The sequence below is a fragment of the Abramis brama genome (assembly GCF_963993115.1).
Source record: "Abramis brama genome assembly, chromosome: 19".
In the NCBI taxonomy this organism is placed as follows: Eukaryota; Metazoa; Chordata; class Actinopteri; order Cypriniformes; family Leuciscidae; genus Abramis; species Abramis brama.
The window spans coordinates 21426498-21444634 of NC_139981.1; the positions used below are offsets into that span (position 1 = coordinate 21426498).

At 36.6% G+C, this 18137-nt stretch overlaps 1 protein-coding gene across 1 annotated transcript in view; it reads right to left on the reverse strand.

The window, feature by feature from the left end:
- The window catches only part of eys (eyes shut homolog), a 292650-nt gene that overhangs the window by 133872 nt on the left and 140641 nt on the right, over positions 1 to 18137 (reverse strand). Inside the window, exons 20-21 of the mRNA XM_084092742.1 lie at positions 14829 to 14950; positions 10026 to 10285 (exon numbers count right to left, since the gene is read on the reverse strand). Coding sequence (XP_083948868.1) covers positions 10026 to 10285; positions 14829 to 14950 — 382 coding nt within the window. The remainder of the gene's footprint in view (positions 1 to 10025; positions 10286 to 14828; positions 14951 to 18137) is intronic.

Here is an 18137-nt window from a genome sequence, read left to right on the forward strand (position 1 = left end):
AAATACAGCAGCTTTGGGGTGTCATTTTTGTAGGAATACTGGCTTAGTTTCAATCCACGGGTAGTGCAATAATACACAGTGTATCTGCCAGGCGACCCTTGTACTAAGATAGGAAGAGGGGGCTGAGAACGGCTGTGAGTCAGAGTGTGTGCAGAACGAGAGAGAGATAGTGAGAGAGAATGAAATAAAGAGAAAAGGAGGTGGTATGTGAGCCTACGCACATCTCTAGCTCAGTAATGCATGCTGCGGTAGATGCTAATTTCCTATTTCTCTCCCCAGAAAAGAAATCTGTGGATTGCCAAAGCACTCTATTTTTATCCCACCCCAACATTCTTTTCATTTCCTCCCTGATAGTGTTACAACACCGCAACAAAAAAGTCATATTCACTGACTGGCCTCTGGCCTCTCTTATCCCCACAGACTTCATATCATTCAGATGCCCACAGCAACAAAAAAGAAAAAAAAAGAAAAAAAAAAGGATGCTAGGCTGGTATGATTGCGTTTCACAGGTCACACCGGTGCCATCGAAAGGGGTCAGATGTATAACAAGGAAAGAAGCATTCGGCCACATCATAGTTCAAAACCACCAGATGCAATCTAGACGGGGCATGAACACGATCATCTGATTTAAGAATCATGCTGTAACATGGGCTTTTCTCTCTGTGGATTGTTAAAAGTGACGAGTCAGACTTTTTCCATATTATAATTTCATACAGCAGAAGGGTTCAGGGACTTCAGGGACTTCAGGGTAGTGAAGACTTACAATTTTATTTTTCTTTATACATTTCATAATGTATTTTATGAGTCAGAGTATGTTTGTACATGTGTGCTGAGCAGAGATATGGGATGAGCTATATTTAGCATACAAGTATGTGTGCAATGTAACATGTTCACTGAGCAGAGATGTTCCAATGATGATGATACATCAAATGTGTACAGTTGGTATGTTCTTTACAAGGAAAGGAATGTTTTTCAACTGATGCAAATGCCAGTTCACACCGTTTCATCAAACACTAATGCATGCTAACATTTCAAACATTCAAGTTCAAAAACAAAAAGTAAAAAAAAAATGATGTTCCATTCCATTAGCGTCTAGGTATTGCTGAAAGCAATAACATATCCTAGAACACAAGCTACAGTTCATGTATAGCTGCTTTTCCAGTTCTAACCAATATAACTCATTGGTTAGTATCACCCAATAAGTAATAATAGTGAATTATAACTGAAATGTAAGCAACTGGGAAACAAATAAAAATAAAAATGAAGGCTTTACAAATAGCCTAATTTTAAACAATTTGTGTGAACCTACACCTAAATTGCTTACCAAAAAAACGTTTCATAGAGAGGGTATTTTATATTATATATATTTATAAAGGGTTTTATAATAATAATATATTTTTTCAGTGTATTTCATTAAATATATACACTGTTGAGCCAAAACATTATGACAAGTCACAGGTGAAGCGAATATTGATGATCATCTCCTAACAAGGCCACATCAATGTGTTGGATGCAAGAGCCAAATTGTTATGGCAAGGCGACTGGGTCAGAGTATCTCTGAAATGACAAAGCTTGTGGGTTGCTCTCGGTCAGCAGTGGCGAGAATTTACCAACAGTGGTCCGAGGAGGGACAAACCACTAACCGGCGACAGGGTGTTGGGCGACCAAATCACTGATGCACTTCCCGTCTGGTCCGAGCCAACAGAAGGTATACTATGGCACAAGTCACACAAAATTTTAATGATGGTTATGGGAGGAATGTGTCATAACACACAGTGGATCACACTCTGCTGCGTATGGGGCTGTGCAGCCGCAGACCAATCAGAGTGCCTATGATGACCCCTGTCCACCGTCGAAAGCACCTACAATGGGCACATGGGCGTCAAACTGGACCTTGGAGCAGTGGAAAAAGGTCACCTAATCCGATGAGAACTGTATTCTTTTATATCATGTGGACGACCGTGTACGTGTGCGTTGTTTGCCTGAGGAAGTGATGGCACCAGGATGCACTGTGGGACGACAACAAGCCGGTGGAGGGAGTGTGATGCTCTGGACAATGTCCTGCTCGGAAACCCTGGGCCTGGCCATTCACGTGGACTTAAATTTGACATGTGCCACCTTCCTAAACATTGTTGCAGACCAGGTACACCCCTTCATGACACCCCCTCACCCCTTGAATGGTGTTCCCTGGTGGAAGTGGCCTGGAAATAATGCACTCTGACATGCTGCACATATTGTTCAGGAATTGTTTGAGGAACATGATGAACAGTTCAAGGTGTTGCTCTGGCCTGCAAATTACCCAGATCTCAATATAATTGAGCATCTGTAGGATGTGCTGCACAAACAAGTCCGATCCAAGGCAGTTCCACCTCGCAACCTACAGGACTTGAAGGATCTTCCTGTTAACGTCTTGGTGCCAGATACCACAGGACGAAACCTTCAGGGATCTTGTAGAGTCCATGCCTCAGTGGGTCACTGTTGTTTTGGCAGCACGCCAAGGACAAACAGCATACTAGGTAAATGTATGTATGGGCCCTTAATATGAACCCTTTACAACAATCTATTCAACCGCCATAAACAGAACAGATTTTTTATTTTACTTCATCTACTTCTCTTAAATTTGGTCATTTTTAGATCCATTTCTCCAAAAAATATATATATATATATTAGTGCTGTAGCGGTGCGTCGATGACGTCGAAATTACGTCGACGTCATATTTTTTGCGTCGACGCTTCTTTATTTATTTATTTATTTTTTGTACCATTCCCGGAGGTACAGCTCGCCACACACACACCGCCCGCCGTGTTATTCTGTCATGTTTTCTCCCTTTCTTTCCAAACCGCGACAAACGCCAGTCTCCTTTCTCTGCAGAATGTGATAAATCCGCTCAACCAATCACAGCGCACCATTCCACGCATTGTAAACAGTAACGGTGGCGCTTTGCACTTTTTGATCAACAAACAAACAAAAAAAATTATACATTTGACGGCATTGATGAACCTGTGGTGGATTCTGCCGTAGGGAAGAAACGTAAGCCATCGAAATCTAATCATTTACGTGAGGAGATTAACAAGATGAGGCACGCGGGAGGAAGAGAAATGCCGACTGTTGCTTGTTCTCACACGACAGCGTCAAACTTATGTCGAATGCTAACACGTTAACCCCAGGGGATCTTTTAAAAAACTTTCAATTCTTGTACTCAAAGTCAACGAAAACCGAGCAGGACCAAGCCATTTTACAGCTGATCGCCGTCAAAAAATTTCAGAAGGTATTTCTTAGCGATGGCTGATTGAATGTAGCCAGAGCCATAGAGAGAAAGAGTTGCGACACTCTTTGATGTCGCCGCTATGGCTGTCACGTGGTTCATGTAAGCCCCAATAGTTCCAAAACATACGCTGGCTGTCATGTTCTTCTATGGGACAGACAGCAGCGATTGCATTATTGAACGGTAAATATAAAATAAAACACACACCCAAGTACTTTTTCAGCTGTTATTGCATTTTGTTAATGTCAGTTTTGCATTTGGAGGTAAGTTTTAGGCTATATTTTTGGAGGGAAAAGCTTAGTGTTCATGTTCGCATGGGTAGTAGCACTGGCTTTAGCGGCTCTAACTTAACTGTTCCATATCATTCATCTGATGATGGATGTCTCATGATATTTATTTTAGCACAACTGGGCTGTATTAGGCTATTGATTCCCGTGATTTTGCTTATAAATTTTGATTCAGCCATTAGCCTACCTTCGTGACCACGCAAAGAGGTCTGCCGTGGCGGTCCGTTCAGAATTCGCTTAGAAGCTAGCTCACTTCTTCTGATGAAAGTGGCCACCCCCAGGACCACAACGTGAAACATGATCATGTTAAGACTAAGAATATTATTTTAAGATTAAGCCATACACATTATCAAAACTATAACAGATTAAAAACGAATTTAAGCATGGCTGATACAAATGAAGATTTTCAAATAAAATATTTTTTATTAAACAATGACAGACAACAAAAATGTGTGCTTGTGTGAGTGTGTGTGAACAAAAAAAACAAAAACCAGGGGCAGGTGATCCATGAAACAGACAGGACTGGTGATGGCCATAACAATCCTAGAGGTCCAGCATTGTTCTCACAAGCCGCTTCACTCAAGACAATAAAACAATTAAAAGTTAGTATATCCCAAAAAAATAAATTAAATAAAAGTTGCTATAAAGGTGGCAGCGATTCATTACCGAACTCTTACTGTCACAGCTGACGAAGTCGCGCTAGCTAACTAGCTAGCAGGCAGTGCTTGAAAATTGGTTGAAACAACCAACATAAAATATAAATAATTACGCTGTGCATGTACAAATGAAGACCAGTATAAGCATCGCAAAGGGCCTCTGATACAATATAGACAGTTGACAATTCAAAAGAGGTCGATATTTCAGCAACTTAACTCTGGAACAACTCGACGCGCAGCAATGTAAGTGAATGGTGTCCAACGCCAAATGACAGTGTTTGGAACTAATCCGATCTTCAAATCCCGGAAGTAGGCGGTTAAAAGCGCCGCCATTTTTTACAACGGAGGTCTAGGAGTGTCGCAACTCTTTCTCTCTATGGCTCTGAATGTAGCCTATGTTTAGTCCAGTACGTGCTAAATATAAGATTAGTATTGACCGAGTTCAGAGGCTGTCATATGTGGATCAACTTACTTTGTTGTGTATTTTCAACAGTTTCAATATGAAAAATAACTTTTATATTGATTCAGTGGATTAATTGCATTTAAAAAAAAAAAAAACGTGTCATGAATTTATTGCATTTTTGGGAAAAAATAATCTGTTTTTATAATAAATCTTTGAAAATCAAAATCTGGATTTGAATTATTTATGTTATTATAACCTAAAGATGCTATGTGAAAGTTTGAAACAGAAAATAGTGGTTTTCATCTTGCCACTTTCTTGGTAAAGAAAACACATTTTTTACTCAAATTAATCAAAATGGATTTATCACGTTTATACTATATTATTCAGAAGTAAACATTGTAGCTGACAGTGTGTTTATGTCAGAATGTTTATTTTTTAAACCACAACCTTCTAAGTGCTTCTTTTACTGATATATTTAACAATATCTTTTGCATTTCTCATCCAAACAACGTCAAACTTAGCACTGCACTTACTCGTGCCCAGACAGCTGTCGAGTTTGAAATCCATCGGAGTAACGGTTCGACAGAGATATGCGAATAACAGACAGGATAATTAATTCAAATTAGTGTTAGATTAGTCGACTAATCGATAAAATAATCGCCCGACTAATCGTTTAATTAATAATCGTTTACCCCAGCCCTAATATATTTGTTCTATATTTGTATTACTGAGGTTTGATGTGACTACAAACTCCATCTATTGGTTTGGAACATGCTACTGGTCTTTCAAGCACTTTATCTTTATCTTCAAGTAAAGTCAAGCTGTTTTTATAGTCACTGTGGTCAAATCGGATGTCATTATATCTGCTTGTGCCTGTACAGAGTACTGCCATTGTAACCAATTATGGTGGTGAAAAATTTGCTGTCATTGTTGTCACCTCCAAGCACTCATCCCTAGTAACCACACAGTGAGATAAACCTCAGCATTATACAGCTGCACAGCATTGTGGTGTTCACTACTTTTGAATGAGTAATAGCATCTGAATCGCTGTGGAGCCACATCAGATTCCATGTGAAACTGTGAAGTGATCAGCTGAATACAAATGTGCAAAATTTTAAGTTAGAGCAATCTGTGCCTGAGACACAGCAGACATGTATTATGAGTAAGTGATCTGGTCTCAACGAGCATAATAATATCAGGAGGGTTTCATATGACGGATGAGCGTGTGTATGGGCGATTGGGCATGCGCGAGAGAGTACGCTTCACTGTGATTAAAGAGATTGTGCAGAAACCTCTTTTGCACCCCCTATTCTGTGCATTCATCAGGCAGAGCCTTCCTTTGACGGAAACCTGCAGCCAAAATTTAATGAAACACTTGGAACTTGTTCTTTGGCAGAAGTGATAGGGTCTGTTCTGTCTCTGCAGAGAAAGTCAAAAATAGGAAAGTGAAGAAAATGGAAAAATCATTGGAAGTGTTCCGTTTAACAAGGAAGAAAGTATGATTCAAGCGGTTACAATGGTTTCAGATCAGTGTGTGATCCTTAATAATTCTCTCCCATGCTGAAGACATCAATGGACAAATACTGCAGGGGAGAGCTGGCAGAACAAAACTAGAAAGTCATCATGCATATCCGGAGAGCCACAGTTTCTTCTCATGAGCCACTCTTTCCATCTATTTCGGCATATTTGAAGGTTAGTTGAGCATAATACTTGCCAGAGTGATGTTATATTTTCATTTCAAAACATTGTAAACATAAAGAATATAAACATGACTGTCTCTTAACTCAAATTCATCCTCTTTAAATATCTGACTTAAAACCCATTAAATTTAATGCAAACAACAAATTTTCATTGATCTTATTAAATAAAAAACATAAAGTACTATAACTTTTAGATTTCAAAATGTGTTCCACAATATACAGTATATATATATATATATATATATATATATATATATATATATATATATATATATATATATATATATATATATATATATATCCATCCAGGGCTTGACATTAACCACTGTGGCTAGTGATTTTCCAAAGTTACTAGCCACTCAGCATTTTCATTGGCCAATACATATTTTTAATATTATCTCAAAATTTGGTGTCACTTTTAAGACCTGACACACGGTTCTATTATACTGTTTCACATGCGTTTTCTTTCTCAACTGTTTATGTTCACTTAAAACGTGAATAATTTTTCATTATTTTGTGTGTAAAAGAACTCAATATAGTACTGAGAGGCAGCTTTAGATGCGCACACTTTGTGTGTGAGCTCAAAATCTGCGGGAATGAATAAAATGATGCACATTATACCTGTCTTCAACATTGATAAGAAAAAAAAACAGATTATTAGAATGATTTCTGAAGGATCGTGTGACACTGAAGACTGGATAAATGGCTGCTGAAAGTGTATCTTTGCCATCACAGGAATAAATTATAAAATATATTAAAATAGAAAAAAAAAATCATTTTACAATATTACTGTTTTTACACTATTTTGATCAAATAAATGTAGCCTTGTTGAGCATAGGAGACTACCATTAAAAAATATTTCCAAGTTGTGTAAATTCTCTAGTAAAGCGTTTTAAAGTCAAAGAAGGTCCAAGAAGATTAACCCAAAAGCAGCTTGACCCAAAAAAAAGAAATCAATCCCAAGTCAACTGCCTGGAAGGCTACTATGCTCATCGGTATACGATTAAGGCAGTGATGTATTTTTGCAGTTTTTCTATGACCTTCTACAAATTTCCATGACCTACCCATGGAAAATAGATCAGGGCTTGTAAAAATAATTTTATATAAATTAAATGTCCAATTCTATGTAAGGTAGCCTACTTTTGAATTAATAATAGCATTAAATGATCATAGTTATTAGTTTACAAAATGTCTCCAATGAGACCAAGGAGTCGAGGTTTTGTTGGTTAGCATTGCCCCATTAGAGGCTGCAGATAGCAGCCTTAATTTCACCATCTGGCTCCAAAAGGCATCTTTCTGCATTAACTTCCATTCTGATGGATCTGTTCATTTTTTTCTGTTGCAAAAATGGATGTGTTGCAAACAAATATCTTTCCACATGTGTTCTATAGACCTCCTTGAATAAGAGAAATATAGAGCTATATAATATGAGAGTTTCTTTTATAAACATGGCTTTTTCAGTTATAGAAGTCATAAACAGGGTCTCCTTTAAATAACCACAGGCCCCTGGGTGACAGAATTACAGTAGGCCCCCCTACCCCGAATAAACATTTCACTAGGTCATTAGTCAGTATGCATGTATTCTACTCAGCTACTCATTTGTGTTTATGTATGAATACATTCAACAAGCATAACTTTAGAAACTTTTCTTCCTCGTTTCTCTAGCTGAAATGTCCTTCATAACGTCAGTAAAATCCAATTTTTATTGAAAGTAACTCTCGATAGATATTTGTTTTTTTATACCAATGCCAGTGTCGAGTTATCCTATTCACACCACCGCTTACAATAACATCTCGAATACTGTCTGTATAAAAGTGCAACGGGATCTATCAACTGTAACCATAGTGACAGTGACTAAAGTAATCAAATATTGTGACTTAAAGTCTTATTGTAAAGTCTGTAACCGTAAAATCATATTTGAAACGACAAAAGTCGAGCTGCAAGTTCATCCGTCTAACCAACAGCAGATTTAATTTTTGAGTTGCCGGCAGACCACAAAACTCACGAAAACAGCCCTGGGGGAAGACTGACTGGATCTAGAATCTTTAGATGACATGCAGATTATATCCACGCTGTTGTAAGTTACTGATCTGTGTTTAGAAATGAGCAGCTCTCTCGTAATGTATGACATTATAGAAACCAGTTCTGATCCATTCACACAGCAGGGCTTCATTGAAAATGCGTTGTGATTCCTGAACATGCATGAGTGTGAGTTCAGTTATAGAATGCAGTTGTCACCAGTGATGGGAATAACTGCGTTATAAATAAACGGCGTTATTTTTTTCAGTAACGAGTAATCAAACGAATTACTGTTTCCCCCGTTACAACGGCGTTACCGTTACTGACAATAAAATGCGGCTACTATAATTGAGCTCACTGAAGCGGACCTGCAAAATTTTTTCTCTGGAATGTTTGTGTGTTTATGAAGCACCGGACTGGACAAAAGCGAAGCGAACGCAGCGAGCGAGAGACACCGAGTGTGTCCGAGCATTATATAGTTTGTTGATAAATAAATTACACATTTCAGCATTAGAATAATCTCTGTAGATTGGTATCATCTGCAACGTTTTAATTAGTTTACATGGTTATAAAAATAAAATTTAAAAATAACCTGCAGGTAACGTTCTGGAAACGTTCTGTTTAGGTTATAAAATAAAACCCCAAAATAACCTGCAGGGAACGTTCCCAGAAAACAAACGCGCAAACGCGCCTAGAATTTGGCTCAAATTACCTCTGATGATGACGTTCTCTGTAGGTTAGAAAAATAAACCTCAAAATATTATATTTTATTATTATTATTTATTTTTGGTACATTGTTCAGTATTATATTGAGAGCACTTCTTGTTAAACTGTTTACTTTTGAGAGGAAGAAAATACTTCAAGTAGGCTACAGTATGTCTACCGGTTGTGAAGTTGTGTGACAGTTTAATAATTTTAATTTGCACTACAAAGCGTGTATGTATATTTTTATTAATATTATTTATTCATTTTTGGTACATTCCTTAAGAAGCATAATTTATTTTTAGACTTATTTGTTGGCCAGCTGTGGAATAAATATTAAAAGTTCTAAACCATCTATTGTGTTTTATTGTTCCACTATAGTAATGATAATATATTTACAATAATATATCAGATTTAATATGTGTCTCTCACATTGTCCCACAGCAACATTAAAATAGGGTAGATTAGTGTAAAATGTTTTATAATAATAATTTATTCATTCTATTTAGTGTCCATTTCATTAATTTAACATATTTACTATTGGGGCCATCCAAGATATTTGAGATATTTGAATAAAAAAAATAAAAAAAGTAACTCAATAGTTACTTTCCCTGGTAATTAGTTACTTTTATAATGATGCAATTCAGTTACTAACTCAGTTACTATTTGTGAGAAGTAACTAGTAACTATAACTAATTACTTTTTTAAAGTAACATGCCCAACACTTGTTGTCACTGCTGTAATCTCCCATTATTAAAATATTATTTTTGTGCAGCCAGTAGGCCCCTCCCCAGTGTAGGCTTCAGCCCATTTCCAGGTTTTCCATTGAAACCCTTTTATTCTGGACTAAAATTAGCATTTAGCAAATGAAACACATGGTTTTAACACAATCCAATGGAAGGCAAATCAATGAAAAGCTGCAGAAGAGTGAGCAGGACCACTCAGCAGGTGGGTGGGTCAGTAGGTAGGTACAGTTGGGTTGCTATATCTCACCGACTTGGCAAACACAGAGGGCGGTTCCATCTGACTGGGCACGGCAAGTAGAGTTGTGCAGGCAGGGGTTATGCCGCAGGTCGCAGGGATCATAGTGCTGTTCGCAGAGGGGGCCGGTGAAGAAGGGCGGGCAGGTGCAGGAAAACTCCCCTGGGATGTCAGACTCCACGCAATGTGCCCCGTTCCGGCAGGGAGAAGAAGAACATTCCTTCACATCCTCTCCACAGTCTTGGCCTGTCCAGCCATGAGGACACATACACCTATGAGGCAGAAGAGGAGATTTTAGTTTCCATTGTTTCCTCACCCTCAAGCTTGTCTGACTTTTAATTGCTTTTTGATAAATTTCCTGGTTGCTCCTTTCCGTATTACAAAAGTGAATGGTGTCAAGCTAAAAACATAAAAGAAAAAAAGAAAAAAACACCATTTAAGATTCATAAAAGTAATCCATATGAATTGTAAACTACATTACAGTTCAAAAATTTGGAGCTGATAGGATTTTTTAATGTTCTTAAAGAAAAGTATCTTATACTCACCACAAAGGCTGCATTTATTTGATCAAAAATATAGTAAAAACTGTAACATTGTGAAACATCATTACAATTTAAAATAACTGCTTTCTATTGAATACATATTACAATGTAATTGATTCCTGTGATTGCAAAGCTGAATTTTCAGCATCATTACTCCAGTCTTCAGTGTCATGTGATCCTTCAATCATTCTAGAATATGAGAGTTTTTATCAAAAATATTCTTAGAAGTCTTTTAAAATAATAACTGTATATATGGCAGAATAGACCAAAGAAACATTGAATATTTGAGTCACTTAAAAGTGTAGTACTTTCAGTTTGTTACAGTTTTGTAGTCATACAGTTTGTCCGTAACACAGTAGACAAACTGACTAGTTTTTTTGTTATCTCAAAATGGTATTTAATGATTAAGCATTGTAACTAGCAGATAAGTTACATTGATAAAATATAAACTGAAACCAAAAGTTGTTTTATTCAGACAGCATATAGTTTTTACACTTTTTTTCCTGATGTACCCTAAATTATAGAATGATTCATTATAAATGCTGAAAACAGTAGCATGCTGCTAAATGTTTTTGTAGAAACGGTGACACATCTTTATAGATTCTTGGAATAGAAAGTTCAAAAGAACAGCATGTTTCATATTTTGAAACATTATCAAAGTTTTTAATGTCACTTTTGATCAACTTCATGCATCCTTGCTGAATAAAAACTATTAATTTCTTTCTTTCTTTTAGAAAAAACAAAACAAAAAAACATTACTTATCCATGCTGCCAAGATTTGTGTGAGGAAAATACCCAAATTTACACTACACCATTTTCAACTAAAAAGTTATGCGTTTTGAAAACAATGCCTTTATCTTCTCTGTGTAAACTACAAAAATGAGAATTTGTGAAAACATTGACGACATCCACGTTGTGTTTCTTTGCCAACTACTGGCCTGGCTGCATAATACAGCATTTTTAGTCGTTTTCACGGATCCGTGTGAACCAAATGCGCCGCACAAGTCCTGAAAAGTGATGACCCCAGGTGGCTGGATGCATTATATAAACCCAGCCCTCTCATTGTAATCGAATGGGACATGAGACAAACTAAATCAAATTACACTTCAAATTCTGGCACTTTACTGCATTTTATAGCACTTTAACACAATTAAAATGTACTTAATGTACATAGAATAGCACTTTACTGTGTATGTGTATGTGTATATGTGTATACCGGCCGTTTTAGATGCCCTGTCTGCTAACTGTGGTATCTCTTATAATATGTTGTTGAAAATTGTGGTATCTTTTAAATTGTGCTGTATCGTATTTAGTTTCAATGTTTAGTTGTGTTACTTGGTACTGTGATGACCTGACGGGGGACTGCAGATGTAAAATAGCCTTGGGGCTAACTCTGGCATATTTACATTGCTGAAAAGCTAAGATGTTCATTAATATGCATTGTCCCTTTTAAATGAATGAATAAATAAATAAATAAATAAATATATATATATTTTTTTTTACAAAGATGGTTTCTGGTTAGTTTTTATCACACTGATGTAAGTCGAAGTGTTCGTTTTTTAAATAAGTTTGGTTTTAGTATGTTTTTTGATGCTATAAAAACAGGGGTGTGACATCATGATTGACAGCTGTGATTGACAGCTTCTCTAAGCAAAGTACTCACTTAGGCACCAACTTTTTGGGGGATATTTTAGAGGAGATTGGAGCTTTAACTTTAACTTCTATAATTCCATAACTGTTTATTTCACACCAACATAATGAGTTGTTCTGCAGTACACTGTACTAGTGATTCTGCAGGAGTGTGAGCGGGGCCTTGATACCGCAGCTCCACTTCACGCTTACTACTGCGCAGACTCGGGTCCCGAGTTCACTACTGCGAAGACTCAGGTCCCGAATCAGCTCAAGATTTCAGCGCCATATTGGGACATATTAGGCGGCTTCACTTTTCTGCAATGGAAGAGAGTGAAGGTGTGACGTCCAAATTTTGTACAGTCTATGGTGTGAACGGGGATCGTTTTGATGGGGAACATTTCTGCTTTTAGTACATTGTTGTCATGTAAACACCCCAAGTTAAAACCTTTTAGGTTTCATGGAAGACAAATTCATACAGCTTTGGAAGAACATGAGACAGTGATGACAGAATTTTCACAAGAATAGAGTCTTGAAATCCTTTGGAATTCCATTGTGTGAAATTACTGAGCAAAATGATATTGTACTATTAAAATATTCATTCATGTCCAGACCGACTGACAGTCCTGGCACACAGTGACCTTGCAGCATAAAAGCAAATTCCCCCAGGGGCAGACTCCGATTTGGCTTAGCCCTGTGGTGCTTTTTACTAATGAATATCATACGTCTCTGGAAATCCATTTTTGTTCCTTTTAGACCAGTATTACAATGTGTGCCATGAACTAAATTCTTATAAATTAAACCTTCTACTTAAATTCAGGGGGAAAAAACCAAACAAACACACAGTGGCTATTTTAAAGAGGCCAGACATGCAATTCCTACAGGTGTTAAAAATAAAATGAGCAATGAGTCATAAATGGTAAATATATTGTAGGAATGCAAATGTAAATCACAGAGGGCACATTTCTAAAATCTTCCTTCATTCTCATCATAATCAAAACATGGCAGCCCATGAAATACAGTATATTATTGACACAATATATATATATATATAAAAAAGAGTTCATCCTGTCTTAAAGGCCCCTTTAAAATAGCTTGAAACAATTTTCTGTCCAGTTGATGTATTTCCTGTCAAAACAGGAAACCGGAACAGGGTATGTCAAATGGATTGTCAATAAGCTTAGTTTACATCACATGAATATGAATATGAAATCCATATATCTGCTAAGTTAGAATAGTCAACTACACTAGTAATGCTATAAACATGGACTATGAGCCAGGAATCTCCAAATGTTTCCTTTAAAAGCTATGCGAACTCTGAACAAAATACAGTTTTACTTCGTTTTGGCATTCATAGTCATAACTGAATCACTGTCGGGAGATTTCTGGACAGCTGAGGGGATTTATAGGTTAATTGCACTATTGGACTGAGAAACATTAAATCCCAGACAGCTGAAAGTAGGACACTGGGAGGTTAGAGCAGTGAGCTGGGATTATATTTACCAGAGTGAATCCCAGAGAGTGCCGGAGGTATCTGCATTCCACTTGGTGGCAGTGATCTTACAGCTGTACTGCCAATCCCTGTCTTAAACACATCACTCTTTCCTTCCAGTCTATTTTCTTCCCTCAGTCTCTCTCGCCTCACTCCGCTGCCCTTAGCAAGAGGGCACATCAGATGAAACAGAAGCAGCAGCTTTTTTCTCAAGAGAGTCACCGATTGAGAGAAACCTCCTCCTGCTGTGCTCCATTGATTGATTCATTTGTTTTACCTGCCATCTGCAATTCATTATCTTTCACATTTGTGAGAGCACAGTCTGTGTCACTATGTGACGAGAGAATAGGTGACTAAATTCTGTGATACTTTTCAAATAGTTTTTTTTCTGATGCAAAACAACATTTTTTGTTTTGTTTTTTGGACCTATTATGCAAAATTCACTTTTGCATGCTGTTTGGACATAAATGTGTGTTGGCAGTGTGTGTACACAACCACTCAATAGTGATAAAAATCCACTCATGATTGGTCATTCTCTGATTTGTTGCCTGTCTGGCCATTACATTTTAGCACCATATCGTTCCACATTACACTCTTTTGGCACCCCAATTTGGAGGTTAAATCTTCCTTACTAACCAATTCCAACTTAAAATTGGAGAGATAAAAGTCTAAAAATAAATAAAAATAAATAAAAAACAATGAACAAATGTAAAGATAACCCAGGATTAAGCGCTATACGTGAACAACCCTACAGACGCAACTATGATAAATTTCCATTTATATCACATTTACTCATTTAGCAGACAATTTAACCCAAAGTAACTTACAAAAAGGAAAACAACAAAGCAATTCATCTTAATGAGGCAATAACATAAGAAGTACTAACTATACAAGGTTTAAAACATTGCCTAGAGCAGTACAGGCTGGAATGGGTAGGAAATGGTTAAAGTGAATGGAAGAATTTATTTAAGAGATGTGTTTTTAGCCATTAAATAAATAAAATAAATGAACAAAATCTACATAAACCTGACAACCTCATTGATCAACATGTAGGTAGGTTGTTGGACAACTAGTCGACCGCATGACACATCTCTAGCCTGTCTATTCATCCAGATTGTGTGTGCTTCATCAAGCTGTATTTTTGCAACCCACCTGTAAGCGTTGAGGAGGTCTACGCAGGTGCCGTTGTTTTTACAGGGGTTTGATGAACATTCATTGGTCTCCCACTGACAGAACTCCCCCTCCCAGCCGGGTACACAGAGGCAGTTATAACTCTGAAATGCAAATGAAGACAGCCAATGAAAAGATAATATACAGCAGTGTAACTACAGTATTTCATCTAACCCTTGCCTTGACCTATAGATAAATATAGAATATTCTCTCGACGAACACATGGCTCACCTGAAAATGTCTTTATTAAAACATTCATTGTAAATAAACAGAATAACAGATGCCAGCAAAGCACTGTAGTGTTAAAGCAATAATACAAATCAAACTCGTGATAATTTGTATGAGATGCCAAAAGTACTTGGCCAGTATGTACAGTAAATGCACCGCAACATATACTATACTGTGTACTACCATTCAAATGTTCAGGGTCAGTAAGATTTTTTCTTATATTCAGCAAGGATGCATTACATTTATCAAAAGTGTCAGTAAAGATATTTATAATGCTACAAAAGATTTCTAAAAAAATGCTGTTCTTTTAAACTTTTTATTCATCAAAGATGAAAGAAATGTACCACAATTTTTTTTTTTTTAAATCAAATAAATGCAACATTGGTGAACATAAGAGACAAACTATAAAATAATATTACCGACCCCAAACTTTTGAAAGGTAGCGTATACATTTTTAAAATATTTATTTATTACACTCACAGTTATATTAGAGTATGGATTATACTGTGTTTTTTTTTTTTATAAAAAAAAAAAAAAAAAAAAAAGGGAAAATATCAGATCTAATAACAAAAGCATAAAACTAAAAAAATCAAAGCACATGTTTCTGTATACATGTAGTGTTTTGCACTAACCTTTCCTATGGGGATTCATATACTGTATGTGTACTTTCTAATCCATTTCTCTTTCTCTGAATAAATGCATGCACAATAGGCATAATTTGTAGTTAAGGTGTATATTATAATTTGTACTGAGGCCAGTCTGTGGGCAGCTTCAACTCTCAAACCACCTACTATTAACACCAAATGTAGCATGGTTTTCAAAGTTGTTATCTTTACGGAAGAGCAACCATTGCTATGCAAATCCACTCTCTCAACCACCCACTACTGCACATCAGATATTCAGGCATGTCTTTAAAGGCATGCAAACTATTAATTTTGGCATAAATTACTAAAGAAATCTGCATGAACCACACATTTCAAAGAGAAATATTCAAAATTACAACCCATGCTCCGAAATAAACAGCACTTGAAGTGGATGAATGCAAGCCTACTAAGTGATCAAGCAGAAGATACAACTGTAAATGCATTTTCTTTCTTTTTTTCTTTAGACATGCTGTCCTTTCCATCTCAGTATGTTTACGAATGTCTCTCCCCTCCACTTTGCCATTAAAGTTTTCATTATGAAAATGAATCACAGCGGGTGTTGTTTGTTATTTTGCATGGCAAAGGTTTGTTCGGTTTTATCCCATGCAATGGAAATGAGTGCAGGTTTGCACAGTCAAGGCATGGTTAAAGTTCTTCATCATGGCTGCCCTGAGGGTTGATCCTGGAGTGCATGCTAATCTGTGCTTCATCCAGACGCAGACACAGTGTTAAGCTCTGCCTAATGTAATTTGAGCACCGCGGGCCTTATTCATAAGACAGAAGAAGCTATGCAGACATAGTGTGATAGATCAGATGCCTCCAGAAGACTTCTGTTTTTCACCCCAGGCTAAGGATAGTATAATCTTATTTAGGCTGCTAAATCATCAGCTGGGATCGTGGCTCTCCCGAGAAACCCGGGGTTATGCGGGGTATTTTTATTTTAATAGAAGTAAATAAATAACTACATAAACACTGCCAGGAAGTAAACCGCAATCTGTGAGAGGGATTTCGAAAGCTTGCTCCTGTCTCCACATGAAGTTGGACAAGAAAACTTATTTTTGGGAATGAGATAATTGTGACAGAATGAGTTGGTTAGACACTTCTCACATCTACTGTATGCATGATGTATTACTGAGTAATAGTGCAGTAAATTGCTGCTCTGAAAGACTACAATAAAAAAAAATAAACATTCAAATCTCTCATATCTCTTAAGTGGCAGTACTGTAACATTACAGTACATGCTGTAGTACCGCACTGAAAAACATTGGCATTTACTGAAAATTAGGGCTGATGACAACCAATACTATTGATTAAATACATAGGGCCAGATTTACTAACAGCGTGCGTATTGAAAATTAGGGCTGATGACAAGCAATACTATTGATTAAATACATAGGGCCAGATTTACTAACAGCGTGCGCCAGTGCAAACCCTCTTTTGGCATTAAAAAACTACTGTCAGGATTTACTACAGACACACAGTGAAAAATTTGGGCTAGGAATTTCCCTTTCAGATGGAAAATTTATGGGGGAAAATATTTAAATGAATCATGCAAGGTGATTTACTAAGGTTTGCGCTAGTCAATTTGCACCAATATTTAACACCCAAAAAAAGCATGCCTTAAACCAGAAGCTAAATTGCACTGCTCTTGGAAGATTGCGTTGGTCATTATGGAAATTATCCAGCTGTAATTCTTTAATTTGCGCGTCGTCAGAAGATCACAACCAGGACTTTACAATCCCATCTGCGCTTTTTTTGGAATTGCGCTCTCAAGCTAATTTGCCATGTTTAGTAAATCTGGCCCTTAATGTTTACAATTCAGTAATGAATTCAGTGTTCAATGAATCACTGAACACTACAGTAACTGCAAACAGATCATCTGAAAAATAAAACTATCGAGTTAATGGGAATTCCAAGAACCACCTGCTAAATATTACAAAATAATGATTAGTAATTGTAACAATAAAAAGTAACTCCAAGACGTTTTATGAAGTAGTCACTTAATTCATTAAAAATAGCTATTACGCATGTTATCTAAAACTACTACTGAACATGACAAAATTAGCAACAACAGTTGTTGGCCATAAGTCAAAAGGTAGAACCATATAAAACATAACTGGACCACAAAACCATTGCTGAACATAATTATGAAGGTGCATTTAAAACTCATTCAAACAACAACTCGAAAAAAAACTACACATAAAACATCCTTATGTATTATTGAAAAGTGTGAATTTCTGTCATGTTTTATTGCAACTTGCTATCATAGAATCTATATTATTTATAAAATTATATACTGTGGTACAAACTGATAATCACAAACAATAAATAAGTATAAAATGAAACTAATTTACACTAAAATTATCACTATAACTAAACAGCTAACCAAATGTAAAAAATTGTGCATTTCATACGAGCA